At 40.4% G+C, this 16,073-nt stretch overlaps 2 protein-coding genes across 5 annotated transcripts in view; both read left to right on the top strand.

Moving 5' to 3' along the window:
* The window catches only part of mcph1 (microcephalin 1), a 47,825-nt gene extending 38,665 nt beyond the window's left edge, over positions 1–9,160 (top strand). For both annotated transcript variants that reach the window (XM_024008201.2, XM_024008200.2), the window contains exons 14-15: positions 7,592–7,829; positions 8,965–9,160. In XM_024008201.2, coding sequence (XP_023863969.1) covers positions 7,592–7,829; positions 8,965–9,029 — 303 coding nt within the window. In that variant the 3' untranslated portion in view covers positions 9,030–9,160. The remainder of the gene's footprint in view (positions 1–7,591; positions 7,830–8,964) is intronic.
* Positions 9,161–11,736: 2,576 nt separating this feature from the next.
* Positions 11,737–16,073, top strand: part of LOC111978165 (1-acyl-sn-glycerol-3-phosphate acyltransferase epsilon-like) — a 59,631-nt gene continuing 55,294 nt past the window's right edge. Inside the window, exons 1-2 of one of the 3 annotated variants that reach the window (XM_070448604.1) lie at positions 11,737–11,795; positions 12,090–12,391. In XM_070448604.1, the coding sequence (XP_070304705.1) occupies positions 12,173–12,391 (219 nt within the window). In that variant the 5' untranslated portion in view covers positions 11,737–11,795; positions 12,090–12,172. Of the gene's footprint in view, positions 12,392–16,073 lie in introns of all 3 variants that reach the window. The other 2 variants (XM_024008067.2, XM_024008068.2) reach the window with 2 other exon arrangements.

Genomic DNA, 16,073 nt, shown 5'->3' with positions numbered 1-16,073 from the left:
TAACCATTTATCAATTTTCGAGCAAACGGAATGAGCAGCAGCTACGTTTGGCTATAATACGGACCGTTAGTGGAATTCCCATGAGAGAGTAACGGTTAATGTGATTGGAGGTAAATTATTTTACTAGGCTACCTGTATTTGACATTGTGTTGTTGCTTAGATGGTTTAATTTTATTTTTGGCAGTGAAACGAGGCTACTCGGGCGAGRAAAAAACCTYTCCCAAATGTATAGCCCCGTTGGAAAATATGAATGTACTGTTTGAACATGTGAATAAAAATAAAACCATTTTCTTTTTGTTTTTTAAATGTGAATCACATTTATATTTGGCGTACTCCCGAYAGCATTGCACGTACCCCAGTTTGGGAATACCTGGTGTAGAGGATATGTTTAGTTAATTCAATAGTAGTTTGTTCTTGGGACACATTTTAAGATCATTAAAACAACTTATTTTCAAAGATGCAAAACTGCTCCACAATCGCCCAGTGTGGCAGCCCACTGCTCCATCCTCTCCAACCTGTATATTGTATCTTTCGGAAGGGGTTGGGATAAAGTGTGTGGGATAAAGCGGAAGTAAAATTTTGGTTGGACCTAAGTGGCACTGAAATGCTCAAATCAATCTACATTGTTTTACATGTCGATGTTAGGTAACCTTGTTGAATGTGATGTTATGAAAATGCTTTGAACATAATATTAAAYGTTTTCAAGAGCCTAGCACAAGCTTAGAGATGTGGCCGCAGCCATATTGAAACAACGTTATAGGAATTGATAGTTTATTAAAAAAAAAACAGAAATACCTTATTTACATAACTATTCAGACCCTTCGCCATGAGACTCGAAATTGGTGCATTCTGTTTCCATTGATCATCCTTGATGCTTTTACAGATTGATTGGAGTCCATGTGGTAAATTCAATTGATTGGACATGATTTGGAAAAGGCACAACCGGGTCTATAAAGCGTCCCACAGTTGACAAATGCATGTAAGAGCAAAAACCAAGCCATGGGGTCGAAGAAACTGTCCGTAGAGCCCCAAGACAGGATTGTGTCGAGGCACAGATCTGGGGAATGGTAACCAAAACATTTCTGCAACATTGAAGGTCCCCAAGAACACAGTGGCCTCCATCATTCTTAAATGGAAGAAGTTTGGACCACAGCACTCTTTCTAGAGCTGGCCTCCCAACCAAACTGAGCAATCAAGAGAGAAGGACCTTGGTCAGGGAGTGACCAAGAACCTGATGGTCACTGACAGTGCTCCATAGTTCCTCTGTGGAGATGGAGAATCTTCCAGAAGGACAACCATCTCTGCAGCACTCACCATTCAGGCCTTTTATGGTAGAGTGCCAGAAAGAAGACACTCCTCAGTATAAGGCACATGACAGCCCGCTTGGATTTTGCCAAAATGCACCTAAAGGACTCAGACCATGAAACAAGATTCTCTGGTCTATGAAACCAAGACTGAACTATTTTGCCTGAATGAGAAGCATCACGTCCGGAGGGAACCTGGCACCATTCCTACGGTGAAGCGTGGTGGCAGCATCATGTTGTGGGGATGTTTTTCAGCGGCAGGGATTGGGAAATAGTCTGGATCAAGACAAAGATGAATGGAGTAAAGTATAGAGATCCTTGATGAAAACCTGCTTCAGAGCACTCTGACTGGGGTGATGGTTCACCTTCCAACAGGACAATGACCCTAAGCACACAGCCAAGACAAGCAGGAGTGGCTTCGGGACAAGTCTCTGAATGTTCTTGAATGGCTCAGCCAGAGTCCGGACTTGAACACGATCTAACATATCTGGGAGACCTGAAAATGGCTATGCAGCGACGCTCCCCATCCAACCTGACAGAACTTGATAGGATCTGCAGAGAAGAATGGGAAGAAAAACTCCCCACATACAGGTGGGGAGCTTGTAGCATCATACCCGAAAAGACTCAAGGCTGTAATCGCTGCCAAAGGAACGTCAATAAAGTACTGAGTAAAAGGTCTGAATACTCATGTAAATGTGATATATTTTTTTATATAAATTTGCAAAAATGTCTAAAAAACAGTTTTTGCTTTGTCATTATAGGGTATTGTGTGTAGATTGATCAGGTGGGGGGGAATATATTTTAATCAATTTTAGAATAAGGCTGTAACGTAACAATGTGAAAAAAGTCAAGGGCTCTGAATACTTTCCGAATGCACTGTATATAAGATAAGATTTTTTTTGAAAAATGTGACATGGCCGGAGGCCCATGGGCCTATAGTTTTTTGTTTAGATTTTTTGCTAAATGTTTCTGTTATACTACTCTATAATGAACCGTTGCCTGACTAGTGGGCAAAGGCCAGCCCCCCTATCAAGATAGACCAGCCCGGTTTTCTGATAGGCTGAGCTGAGGTTACTCAACCTCACATTCATAGTCAAACGCAGCATCGGGAAAGATACCTGCTCTGACKCGTCATCAGTTAGACTGCCAAGATCATTGATCGTAAAAAATGGAAATCGTGCCTATAAACGTAGGAGCACATTCTACGTTATCACCTCACTCAAAACTTCTATTTTTGTGGCGGCTAAAACCATGATTTGGTCAAACGGTAAAGTGCATTATCCTCATGATTTCTCTGATGAAAGTGTCTGCCCTGCCGCTGTGCTTGTTTCGCTGGGGTATCCTGCTGTGATGAGCGAACCACTGTCCTCTCTGCCCCATGCGCTTCAGAGAGATGCATGCTGATCGTATAACATTTCAAAATGCAATTGGTGGAAAAAGTACTCAATTGTCATACTTGAGTAAAAGTAAAGATCTTAATAGAAAATGTAATCAAGTTAGTCACCCAATAAAATACTAAAGAAAGTCGAAAATAATTTGGTTTTAAATATACTTAAGTATCAAAAGTAAATGGAATTGCTAAAATGTACTTCAGTATCAAAAGTAAAAGTATAAATCATTTCAAATTCCTTATATTAAGCAAACCAGATGGCACCRTTTAACTTTTTTAWTTTTTTTAATTGATGGATAGCCAGGGGCACACTCCAACACTGACATAATTTACAAACAAAGCATTTRTTTGAGTCCACCAGATCAGAGGCAGTAGGGATGGCCAGGGGTGTTCTCTTAAGTGTATGAATTCGACCATTTTCCTGTCAAAATGTAAATGTAAGTAATTTTGAGTGTCAGGGAAATGTATGGAGTGAAAAAGTAAATTTATTTTCTTTTAAGTACAGATACCCCAAAAAAACTACTTAAGTTTTTTTACTTAAGTACTTTACACCACTCGAAAAACTTGGATCCCACCAAATCATGCACTAGTGCCACCAACTGTAAARGTTAGAGGCACCAGTGACACCAGGGGAAAATGTTAGGCTGGAATCCTGTAGTAATAAACACTCAGGGTAGGTGTTGATTCAGAGAAYACATATGACCAGCACTAATTTGCAATATAGCCTAATGGCTTGTTTACAGTCTGTCTATTGATATGTCTGTAGACAATTGTCATAGCGATATCATGAACGTGCTATTGTCGTCTGACATTAAACTTGTCATTATGAAAAAGTACACAAAACGGCAGCCTCTGCATGACATCAGCGGCCCGGTGCTCCAAATAGCATATGTTCTCTATTTTAACACTAATCTGTTTAAAATGAATTCAGTAAATGTCAGCCTAGCAAGCAAAGCAACTACAAGCAATTTTCTAAACAATGCTTTTTGTCCGTTGTTAGCTAGCTGGCTAGCCAGTTCAAATAATAAAATGCCAGGGCTGACTTCTTGTCCCAGTCCAAATCAGTGTTCCCTGATTTAAAGACACTGATAATCCTCATGTCTTAAATATGAATCCACCACTAGTATCACGCCCCATGAAGTGAACAATGTACTTTCAAYGCTCAGTTCACTCTCCATCTGAACCATTTGACAAACCCTTGATAAAATAGTGATAAAAAGGCTGCTGCTATGTACAGAGGAGGACCAAAATCCTTTACAGCCTGTTTTCTGGCACTCATTCAAAAAGGAGCAGATTGTCCCTTTCAGCCTTGCAACCGACCCATGCTGGACTAGGGTTGCAAAATCCAGTAATTTCCYCCCAAATTCCCAGGTTTTCTAGAAAACKTGGTTTGAGGATTCCGGGTTTTGTGCTTATTCCTGTATGATTCAAGGAAAATTTCAACCTGAATTTTTGGAAAACCAGGGAATTTGGGGAAAGTTACTGAAATTGATGGCATTGTATTGAATCTTTGTATTACTACAAGCTATGAGCTGTGTCAGCCAATGTCATAGGACTTTTGTTATCGCTTAGCTTCTCAGCACAATAAGGCTTACTTCCCATCGTCCACTCTTAGAGGCTGTGGATAAAGGGGTATTACTCACACAGAGATGTGGATTGGAGTCCGAGGTAACCAACATGTATCCTCAAAGTGAAAAGTAAWTGTCTACCTGGTCTGAGTAGGGGATCACCTTTAGATCAAGCTTAGTATAAGGTACAATGCTCTACCCCTTGTCCAACCTCCAAAATGTGCACCGTTATGAACCTAAGACATTAAATCCATTGCCAAAATTACACAATGGAAAGCAGTAAACAAAATGAGTGGAATGAGTTCTTTCCATGTGGTTCGCTTTTTCTTTTTTCTTTTGTATTTTCAATCATTACAAGTAAATAAGCATGGGCCCAGATTACAAAAATTACATRTAATCATTCATCATGACTCCTGTTATAACATATATACACTACYGGTCAAAGGTTTTAGAACACCTACTCCATTCAAGGATTTTCTTAATTTTTACTATTTTCTACATCGTAGAATAATAGTGAAGACATCAAAACTATGAAATAACACATATGGAATCATGTAATAACCAAAAAAGTGTTAAACAAATCAAAATATATTTTATATTTGAGATTCTTTAAATAGCCACCCTTTGCCTTGACAGCTTTGCACACTCCTGGCATTCTCTCAACCAGATTCACCTGGAATGCTTTTCCAAACCGTCTTAAAAGAATTCCCACATATGCTGAGCACTTGTTGGCTGCTTTTCCTTCTCTCTGCGATCCGACTCATCCCAAACCATCTCAATTTGGTTGAGGTTGGGGGATTGTGGAGGCCAGGTCATCTGRTGCAGTACTCCATCACTCTCCTTCTTGGTAAAATAGCCCTTACACAGCCTGGAGGTGTGTTTTGGGTCATTGTCCTGTTGAAAAACAAATGATAGTCCCACTAAGCCCAAACCAGATGGGATGGCATATCGCTGCAGAATGCTGTTGTAGCYATGCTGGTTAAGTGTGCCTTGAATTCTAAATAAATCACAGACAGTGTCACCAGCAAAGCACCCCCAAACCATAACACCACCTCCTCCATGCTTTACTGTGGGAAATACATATGCAGAGATCATCCGTTCACCCACACCGTATCTCACAAAGACACGGCGGTTGGAACCAAAAATCTCAAATTTGGACTCCAGACCAAAGGACAAATTTCCATCGGTSTAATGTCCATTGACTCTGTTTCTTGGCCCAAGCAAGTCTCTTCTTATTATTGGTGTCYTTTAGTAGTGGTTTATTTGCAACAATTCGACCATGATGGCCTGATTCACACAGTCTCCTCTGAACAGTTGAATTTGAGATGTGTCTGTTACTTGAACTCTGAAGAATTTATTTGGGTTGCAATTTCTGAGGCTGGTAACTCTAATGAACTTATCCTCTGCAGCAGAGGTAACTCTGGGTCTTCCATTCCTTTGGCGGTCCTCATGAGAGCCAGTTTCATCATAGCGCTTGATAGTTTTTGCGACTGCACTTGAAGAAACGTTCAGTTCTTGAAATTGTCCGTGTTGACTGACCTTCATGTCTTAAAGTAATGGACTGTCATTTCTCTTTGCTTATTTGAGCTGTTCTTGCCATAATACGGACTTGGTCTTTTACCAAATAGGGCTATATTCTGTATACCCCCCACCTTGTCACAACACAACTGATTCGCTCAAACACGTAAAGAAGGAAAGAAATTTCACAAATTAACTTTTAACAAGGCACACCTGTTAATTGAAATGCATTCCAGGTGACTACCTCATGAAGCTGGTTGAGAGAATGCCAAGAGTGTGCAAAGCGTGGCTACTTTGAAGAATCTCAAATATAAAATATATTTTGATTTGTTGAACACTTTTTTTGGTTACTACATGATTCCATATGTGTTATTTTAATAGTTTTGATGTCTTCACTATAATTCTACAATGTAGAAAATAGTACAAATTAAGAAAAACCCTTGAATGAGTGTGATCTAAAAATGTTCTAAAACTTTTGACCGGTAGTGAATGTTATACTGCTAAGGGTTGTTATGGTTCACTCTGGCAGACACATTTATTTATAATTCGAACCTCAAATCCCTTTCATATTGTGTTGTATTTCACACACATTTTATTTCAATTCTGCACTTGTCAAGATACCAAGTTAGTAGATTGTTCTTCAAGTGGGGAAATGGTAGATGGTGTGTGATTTGGAGTCAGATTCGGTTAAGCTTTTTGGAGGGCATTTGATTGTACAGATAATGACAACAGCAACTCTGTTTGTATGAAATGTGGCTAAAATATAATCTTAACATGCAACAATTTCAAAGATTTTACTGAGTTACAGTTCATATAAGGAAATCAGTCAATTGAAATAAATTCATTAGGCGCTAATCTATGGATTTCACATGAATGGGAATACAGATATGCAACTGTTGATTACAGATACTTTTTAAAATATGGGCCTCACCATGGGCCACAGGTTCTCGTCACGGTATCTCTGTGCATTCAAATTGCTATCGATAAAATGCCATTGTGTTTGTTGTCTGTAACTTGTGCCTGCACACACCATAACCCCACCGCCACCATGGGGCACTCTGTTCACAACGTTGAAATCAGTAAACCGCTCACCCACGCAATGCCATACACCTGGTCTGTGGTTGTGAAGCTGGTTGGACATAATGCTGAATTCTCTAAAACAACGTTGGAGGCAGCTAATGGTYGAGAAATTAACATGAAATTATCTGGCAAAGCTCTGGTGGATATTCCTGCAGTCACCATGCCAATTACACGCTCCGTCAAAACTTGAGACATTTGTGGCATTGTGTTGACAAAACTGCACATTTTTAGTGGCATTTTATGGCCCCCAGCACAAGGTGCCCCTGTATAATGATCATATTGTTTCATCAACTTCTTGATATGCCACACCAGTCAGGTGGATGGATTATCTTGGAAAAGAGGAAATGCTCACTAAAAGGGATGTAAACAAAATTGTACACAACATTTGAGAGAAATATGATTTTTGTGGGTATGGAAAATGTCTGMTCTTTTATTTCAGYTCATGAAACATGGGACCAACACTTTACGTGTTGTTTATATTTTTGTTCAATGTATTTACAAATTCAAGGTGTTTTTCTGCCCTCTCCTTGTGAAAAGAGAACACTGCAACACACTTGAGTTGTGACAACTAATGGTCAGGCAAACGCACAATACATATACAAAATGTACATTTCTGAATAACTACTCATTTAGCTATATTAAGATGAGCTCTTTTAAAACACCGCTGCAAACAACTCCACTCTTCCTGAAAATACATCCCATCTAAGACCATACCATGTCTCTCCTCCCAGATCTGCCGTCTGCAGCAGCACCTGTCTGCAGGGGAGCACCAGCAGGACCTCTTCCTGGGTCAGCCTGCAATGTTTGTCTCCCGGAACACCCAGCCCCCCACCCACAGCCTGGTGGAGCTCATCCAGCTGTGTGGGGGCACAGTCTGCAAAACGGTCCGGCAGACAGGCCTCTGCATAGGGGAGTACAACGGCAAGAGACCAGAAGGGAGCAGGATTCTCTCCGAGCAGTGGGTGCTGGGTAAGATGTCAGCCCAGTGTTAATTCATGTGTAGCCCTTTTACTCTCCATCCCATATACAGGTTGAAAAATGTAGATTACRTCACTGATAAGCACTTAAATTGGAACACAGTGGCTGTCAGGCTCTGGGTCACCGCTTTACTGCGATGTATGGGAGTTCAAGTTMTAGGCCGGAGCATCACCCGCAACAAGATGCCCCCATCCTTCCCGCAAATTGGGTTACATTTGCACATTGTAGTGTTGTCTCAGTAAGGGGAGTGCTGTAAATCAAGAGCACTCGATGTGTTCAGAAAGATGAGAAGTCGAAAATTATAAATATGTCTTTGTCACACAAGCAAACCACACACCCATGAGTCCAAATGTGCACTTCACATTTCCAACTCATGTCATTTACAGCATCGAAATGTATGATCGTAATGATGCTTTACAGTTACAAGAATGACATTGCGTCATACCCCAGGTTATTCTGAACAAAATGGGCCTATGTTCTCTGTGTTGTGAAGAAAATGGCCATGGAAGACTCACCTGAATGCACTCATGACATTCCATATGCACCAAAATTGTATTGTTCTCTGAAGTACCTTGGGAAGCCTAACACTGCAAGGTCGTATTTTATAACTTCACTAGTCATGTTGGCAATAGAATACGCTTTCAAATGATGCCCATCTGACSCAGATTGYGATTTGTGATGGGCTGGTTTTGRATTGCGTAACAACAGTAATTGCGTGAAGGTGGGGTGCATGGCTGCATTCCAAACAAAAAACTGTGCTCATTCAGTTCCTCAATGGAACAGCTAGGAGAGCTCCAGAAAGCATCTAATAATAGTTGAAGGCTCTTTCCTTGAGTTATAAAAGTGCATTGAAATTACTTAGGAACTGTGTACACTTTGAATAGCTGTATAGCCACTTGGAGACAACTCTCACTCAAACCCTTGACATTTTCAGTTTCTCATGTTGCACCTACCCCAAATGTTCATGAATATTTGTATTATGTTACTAAATGTTGTGATTTGTTTTTGGATTGTGTGGTGTTACATTTGGCTTTAGCTTAGAATATTTATGTAAATTGAAGTTTTTACCCTCTGTCTCATTATGTTTCTTTAACAATGGCATTCATTGACTTCCTTTTTCTTCTAGATTGTATCACACATCTCAAGCAACTTCCATATGAGAAGTATGACTTGGAATGGAAGTCCGGGTAATATGAAGTTGGACTCAAACATGGAGAGAACACACATGGAAATCGTTTTGGCTTTTTTCCCCCTTGAATGTGAATTGACTTTCTACTGTTATTGCATTCTATTTAATAAAACGTTTACCTTGTCAGAATGTTCATCGCAGCATAACTTTGCAGGTTTTTGTTTGATATAGACTGAAGTATAAGGACATCTCTATTTGTGATTATTTGTCACAAAACTAGTCATGTCAGTCCATCCACTCATCACAGTTCCAATTCAAAGATGAGTCTATTGTCAAAGCAGTGCTTTAATGTCATAGGAGTTTACTATGCATCAAAGATAGCTGGTTATACGACAAACTGATCTGGGACTAGGCTAGTGCTTATACAGTGTCTATTTAACAATTCACTCAGTAATTTACTGTTAAGTTATACTGGATAGCACAGGTCACACACTTGTCAGGTTTCATCAGACACACACTACTATCTAAATAACTTTAAAACTCAGCCTTAGTTTTCGGCAGATCTTGCTTTACTGCTGCTGGCATCTGGCACTGACACCAGGGTTAGTTCAATGCTGGGTCCTTGGGACATCCTTACCCTAACCTTAAAGGCCCAGTGCAGCCAAAAAATGTGATTTCCCTTTTTCTTTTTTTCACAGTGAGGTTAGAATAATATTGTGAAAATTATAATGCCCTTTTCRTGTAAGAGTTGTTTGAAAAGACAGCCTGAAATGTCAGCCTGTTTTGGTGGGTAGAGTTTTTGCCTGCCTGGGGAATTAGTTACAAATARCAGTTCCAAACCTCTCGGCCAATAACATAATTTTCCATTTTCTCCTCCCCACTCAGACCCCTCCCAGACATCTTGCAAAATTATTGCTAAGAAGCTATTTTATTTACCATTTTTAATTGAAAACAATCATAGTAAGGTACTTAATTGTTACCCAGAAATTATTTGAAATTGAGATTTWAAAAAATGATTGCATTGGAACCTTTATAACGTTTTAAATGTCAACTTAAATGGGGGTGATGTCAGAGATGGGATGTCCCAAGTATCCCGTTTAGACTTGTCCCTGACACCAGCACATTAGCAACTGTCATCCACCCTTAGCAACCCCCCAGTCTCAGAACTCTTCTTTAAACCAATCAGCTTGCACAATGTTGGCCAATGGCTTACGCCTCCAGCCTCCATCACACCAACAGTGTCATTGCATTCTGGTACACCAGAAGTACATTCATTTCCAATGGAATGCTCCGTTCCGTTTACCTTGCAGCATTGCATTGCAGAGGCAGCTGCAGTGCGTTCTGTGTGGTGCATATGTTGGATTTTATCGAAGTATGCATCAAATTGTATAAATCGGCAGCTTGACAGAAATGGTAGCAGAAGGTGAATGTTGGACTTTTGTTGCACACATATCCAGATGATGCTGCGTACCATTTTGCGCAAACACTGTAGGTGTGATCGAGGCKTAAGGGTAGGGTTTAGGGTCATTGTCTTCAGTCAGATAGCGTGACCGCAGTCTACACTGATTCCGCATTTATGTGGTAGTTGGAACTAGGAAACTGACATTTCCGACTTGCCAAATGATTGTAGTTATACAGGTGCCACTGCCACTTTCAACCAGTTAGCAAGTCGGACATTTTCTGAGTTTCCTAGTTTCGAGTAGTGCATGATGATGATGAGGGACGAGCGTAGCATAGGAGTGACGCCATCTGACATGACACTAGAGGTGCGTTCAGTTTGCTACTTTGCGGAACGGGTTTGGACTGTATGACAAGTTTCCCCAAAACGTTCTTGTACTTTCTTGAACAGACTTTCGCCTTGATCACACCTACAGCATCATTGCGCAAATTGGTACGCAACAGCAAGCTGTCTACAGCATACATTTATATATATATATGTTTGATAAATACAAGGTAAGTGCCACAAAGAATGCACTGCACCTGCCTCTGCAACTCAATGCTGGAAGGCAAACACCTTGATCACACCTACAGTGTCATTGCGCAAAATAGTATGCAGCATCATCTGGATATACCTGCAACAGAAGTTCAACATTCACGTTCTGCTACCATTTCTATGCATAGTTTGATGAAAGACAAATCCAACATATGCACCACAGAACATACTGCAACTGCATCTGCAACACAATGCTGCAAGGCAAACTCAGCATTCCATTGGAATTGAATGTACTAGTGTACCAAAATGCAATGATGCTGTCGGTGTGATCATGTGTAATGTACTTCTGGTGTCCCAAAACCCTGTCAGTGTGAACAAGTTGTTTGAGGTACGTTTGCTCCCGTTTGGTGGGTGTGGCTTTAAGCAATGAATTACGTATTTAAAGGGAWGTAGCGATGCTGACAGCGTCCCACAACCCTTCCGGTGTTTCAACTGGTCGTTCTATACTGCAGCGTAGTACGGGTTACCCAGGTACGGGTTAAGTTTAGGGTACAGAAGCCCCAATGACCCCAGATAGCATGAATCATTATTAAACATGGATAGAATTTCAATAGCCAGTGCTATGCGGGATCATTGGGATGTCCCTACCTTAACCCCTACCATATTAATTTAAAATGTAATTTAAAATGTTAACTTCAGTGGGGTAGAGGGGTCCCAATGATCCCGGATAGCACGGACCAATCGCAATTGCTTCCTCGCTCCTCAAACCCCATTGGATGAGAAAGCCAGAAGTCCCGCCCCTCTGGCCTACTCCTCCAATGGGTTTYGAGGAGGCGAGGAGAACGCGATTCCCCCATTGAGTCCATGAGGAGGCGTGTGTGTGACTTTGGTAGAGGTAGTTTTTGAACTAAAACTTCACTGTTGACTGAGGAGAATTTATATGYAAAGCATATAGTAATGATTTACCACTGCTGTTTTAACCGTGGTTTTGTACGAAACCATTCGTTTGGGTCATGTGCCGGTTGAGCAGTGTTTAGCCGCAAAGTAAGTTAGCTTAGCTAGGTAAAGTTAGCTAGCTATCGGAGATTCGAGGTCGTTTGCGATATGCATAACGTTGACATGTGGTGTTACTATGTGGCCGTTGTATAAGCTATATTTGCAACTTCTCATCCTAGCTTACTTTCAACAGGAAACAGTCAACCGAKAAGTGAACGTGCAGATATCTTATAGTTATAGCTAGTTGAACTAGYTATAAGTGTGCAGTAATACAGAATGCTGCTCTCCCTGGTTGTGCACACATACTCGTTGCGGTACTGGTTTCCTGCAGTGGTAATGCTAGGCACAGCTCCGGCTTATGTGCTGTCATGGGGTGCATGTCGTGTGCTTACCGCTGTCTTACCATCAAGACTATATCGCAGGATGGACGACCACCTCTATAACATCTACCAGAGCCTCGTCCTATTTTTCTTCGAAAACTATACCGGGGTGGAGGTGAGTAGGCCTGCATTTCATTTTAAGGAYTCACATTGAACTGTTAGGTCCTAAATGGAATTGCATGCAACCTGTATTGCCTCCTGGCTTGCTATACGATAGCTGATTGCACGTGGTGAATCCTCACTGCAGTCAACCTATCCTGAAAATGATCGGTCAAGCTATACGAGCTGTAGAATTTAAGTGCGCGCATGCACTGCACATTATGGTATCACGCGGAATATGCTTGAAAGGAGAGAATCTCCGATCTATGAACCTCTTCTGAACCTCATATTTAGTGTTGCCAGTGAATTGTATGATGACGTGATGTTTACATCCAGTTACTTTATTCAAAAAGTGAGGTGAATTTGTATTGACTTTATTCACCGAGGTAAAGACAGTTTCAAGTTCGATATTCGACGTATATCGCTTTCAAACCTCAATAGACTCCAAATAAGTGTCATGGTGTTGGAAAAATTGCGCACAACATTGCACAGGTCTTATTTTCACGATTTAGACATTAATTTGCTTTCCAAAGCTAATAAACATGTGGTATTGTGAGCAGTGTTTTGTATTCCTAGTTGAATTAGTTAGGGAGCGTGAACAAAGTACAAACTTTTTTACATTCAAATTTCAATAGCTCCTTGGTCATGTGACATACTTACTTCAAACAAGGTTCAGAATGTCCACTGACTACTCTTCTATATTGCACACCCTTTAGTTTGTCAATTTTCATCACAAGATTTTACATGAATTTTTCCAAATGTAAAGTTTCAATAGTTCCTAGGTCGTGTGACCTAGTGACTTCAAACAAGGATCAGAATGTCCACTGAGTGGGCCTACATATTGCACACCCTTTAGTTTGTCCATTTTTATCTCACATAGTTTTACATGAATTTTTTTAATTTAGAATTTCAATCGCTCCTTGGTCATGTGACCTGGTGTCTTCAAACAAGGTTCCGAATGTCCACTGAGTGGGCCTACACATTGCACACCCTTTAGTTTGTCAATTTTCATCTCACGTGGTTTTATATGAATTTTTCATTATTATTAGTTTGACAATTACGGGGTCCAGTGTTGTTTACCCTTTTCTTTAATATTTATCTACAATAATTGGTAGTTCTAAGTATTTATTTTCCCTGTTCTTTATTTTTCCACAGTATTTAACAGTGGTACACAATAGGAGAGAGACAGATATCTCCTTTCGTCGTTAATATCAACCATAAAGGAAAAGGGCAAAGTACGAGAGTCATGCTATTAATTGTCCAAAGCAGGGATGGAGAGTGAGCTAGTGAGGTAGACTGCAGTGGTTTGCTGGTCAATACATATGCTGAACATGTAAGTAACCACAGTAATTGTGGCAAGTARATCAATKAATAAAAATATAATATTGACAAATTAAAGAAATTGTATACCTTTAATATTTTCCAACATGTCAACAGACACTTAACTTCAATTAAGTATGAAACATTTCAGTGTTAACTTTCTCTTTATCCCTGGTTCTCTTTATCCCTGGTTGATGTATATTTCAGAGCCTCTTCAGTGTGGATGGGGTATAGCATACATTTTCAACAACAAAGACTGCACTTCCAGTTTGTGTTCTTTACTCTGAACTCTTGTCTTCATTCCTAGGCACAGCACATGGAACCTCAGTTGGCATGCAAAACATTCAATCAAAACCAAATAAAGCGTAACACGTTATAAATAATATCAAATATTAGCCATAAATTGTCTTACATACYGCCACTGTTGTCAGAAGATTATAAASATGTTAAATAAAGTTACTAACCCAGTCTTTGGGCCACATCCAGGTTCTTTATCAGTGGCACACATGAAGCAGTTGTTGGCTTTGTTGAACTCTGAAATCATAGGCATGAACTGAACATATGGCTGTCCCACACAAAAAATAAAGAATTTACATTTACTTTGAATTAAATGTAATTACATACCAGACATTTTTAGCATATCCTCAGCCATTTCTTTTCGCAGTTGCTCCATGTGTTTTTTTTAGGTTCCATATCAATTTGGGAGGGGATGTTGGAAGTTCTGTGCAACTTCCTTGGCCATCTACACCAAAAAATTAAATATAGTTTTTTACCTAATTGTCACATAACAGCTAAACATTCATTATTGAAAATATAACTATCAAACCTGCATGACAAAGACCCCACAGCTGAAGGTGTCCTGCTGCATGGTGTGAGTTATTTCCCCTCCTTTACACTTTATGTCTGCCCAGTCTTTTCCATGGCGGGATCTCATTTTGAAGTATTCTCATTTTTATGTAAAAATAATGGAATTATGATTAGTTATAGGCAAATTAATACACAAGCCACATTTGTATGCTGTTTTCCTTATCACTATAATCTAGTAGTAATTTATTAGTAGAGGTAATTTCCTTAATGCCCCGTTCTACCCACAGCCTAAATGATAGGCACTGAACCATTTACAGGACAATAAAAGTAGCATATAGGATCCAACCCTATCACAGAGTGAATAAATGTACAGTCGTGGCCAAAAGTTTTGAGAATGACACAAATATTACTTTTCTCAGTCTGCTGCCTCAGTTTGTATGATGGCAATTTGCATATACTCCAGAATGTTATGAAGAGTGATCAGATGAAGTGCAATTAATTGCAAAGTCCCTCTTTGCCATGCAAATGAACTGAATCGGCAAAAAAACATTTCCACTACATTTCAGCCCTGCCACAAAAGGACCAGCTGACATGTCAGTGATTCTTTCGTTAACACAGGTGTGAGTGTTGACTAGTTTGTCCACCTGCCTCTTGAGGATTGACCACAAGTTCTCAAAGGATTAAGTCTGGGTAAATTTCCTGCCATGGACCCAAAATATCTATGTTTTGCCCCGAGCCACTTAGTTATCACTTTTGCCTTATGCAGGTGCTCCATCATGCTGGAAAAGGCATTTTCGTCACCAAACTGTTCCTGGATGGTTGGAGAAGTTGCTCCGGAGATGTGTTTACCATTCTTATTCATGGCTGTGTTCTTAGGCAAAATTGTGAGTGACCCACTCCCTTGCTAGAAGCAACCCCACACATGAATGCTCAGGATGCTTTACTGTTGCATGACACAGGACTGATGGAGCACTCACCTTGTCTTCTCCGAACAAGCTTTTTTCCAGATGCCCCAAACAATCGAGAAAGGGATTCATCAGAGAAAGTGACTAACCCAGTCCTCAGCAGTCCAATCCCTGTACCGTTTGCAGAATATCAGTCGTCCTGATGTTTTTCCTGGAGAGAAGTGGCTTCTTTGCTGCCCTTCTTGACACCAGACCATCCTCCAAAAGTCTTTGCCTCACTGTGCGTCAAGATGCACTCACACCTGCCTTCGCCATTCTGAGCAAGCTCTGTAGTGGTGTGCCCCGATCCGCAACTGAATCAACTTTAGGAGACGTCCTGGCGCTTGCTGACTTTCTTGGCGCCCTGAAGCCATCTTCACAACAATTGAACCGTCTCCTTGAATTTCGTGATGATCAAATAAATGGTTGATTAGGGCAATCTTACTGGCAGCAATATCCTTGACTGTGAAGAACTTTTTGTGCAAAGCAATGATGATGGCACGTGTTTCCTTGCAGGTAACATGATTGACAGAGGAAGAACAATGATTCCAAGCATCACTCTCCTTGAAGCTTCCAGTCTTTATTCGAACTCAATCAGCATGACAGTGATTTCCAGCCTTGTTACAG

The sequence above is a fragment of the Salvelinus sp. IW2-2015 genome, linkage group LG18 (assembly GCF_002910315.2).
Source record: "Salvelinus sp. IW2-2015 linkage group LG18, ASM291031v2, whole genome shotgun sequence".
In the NCBI taxonomy this organism is placed as follows: Eukaryota; Metazoa; Chordata; class Actinopteri; order Salmoniformes; family Salmonidae; genus Salvelinus; species Salvelinus sp. IW2-2015.
Note: the sequence above shows the minus strand (reverse complement) of the source record. Positions and strands in the feature narration are given on the sequence as shown.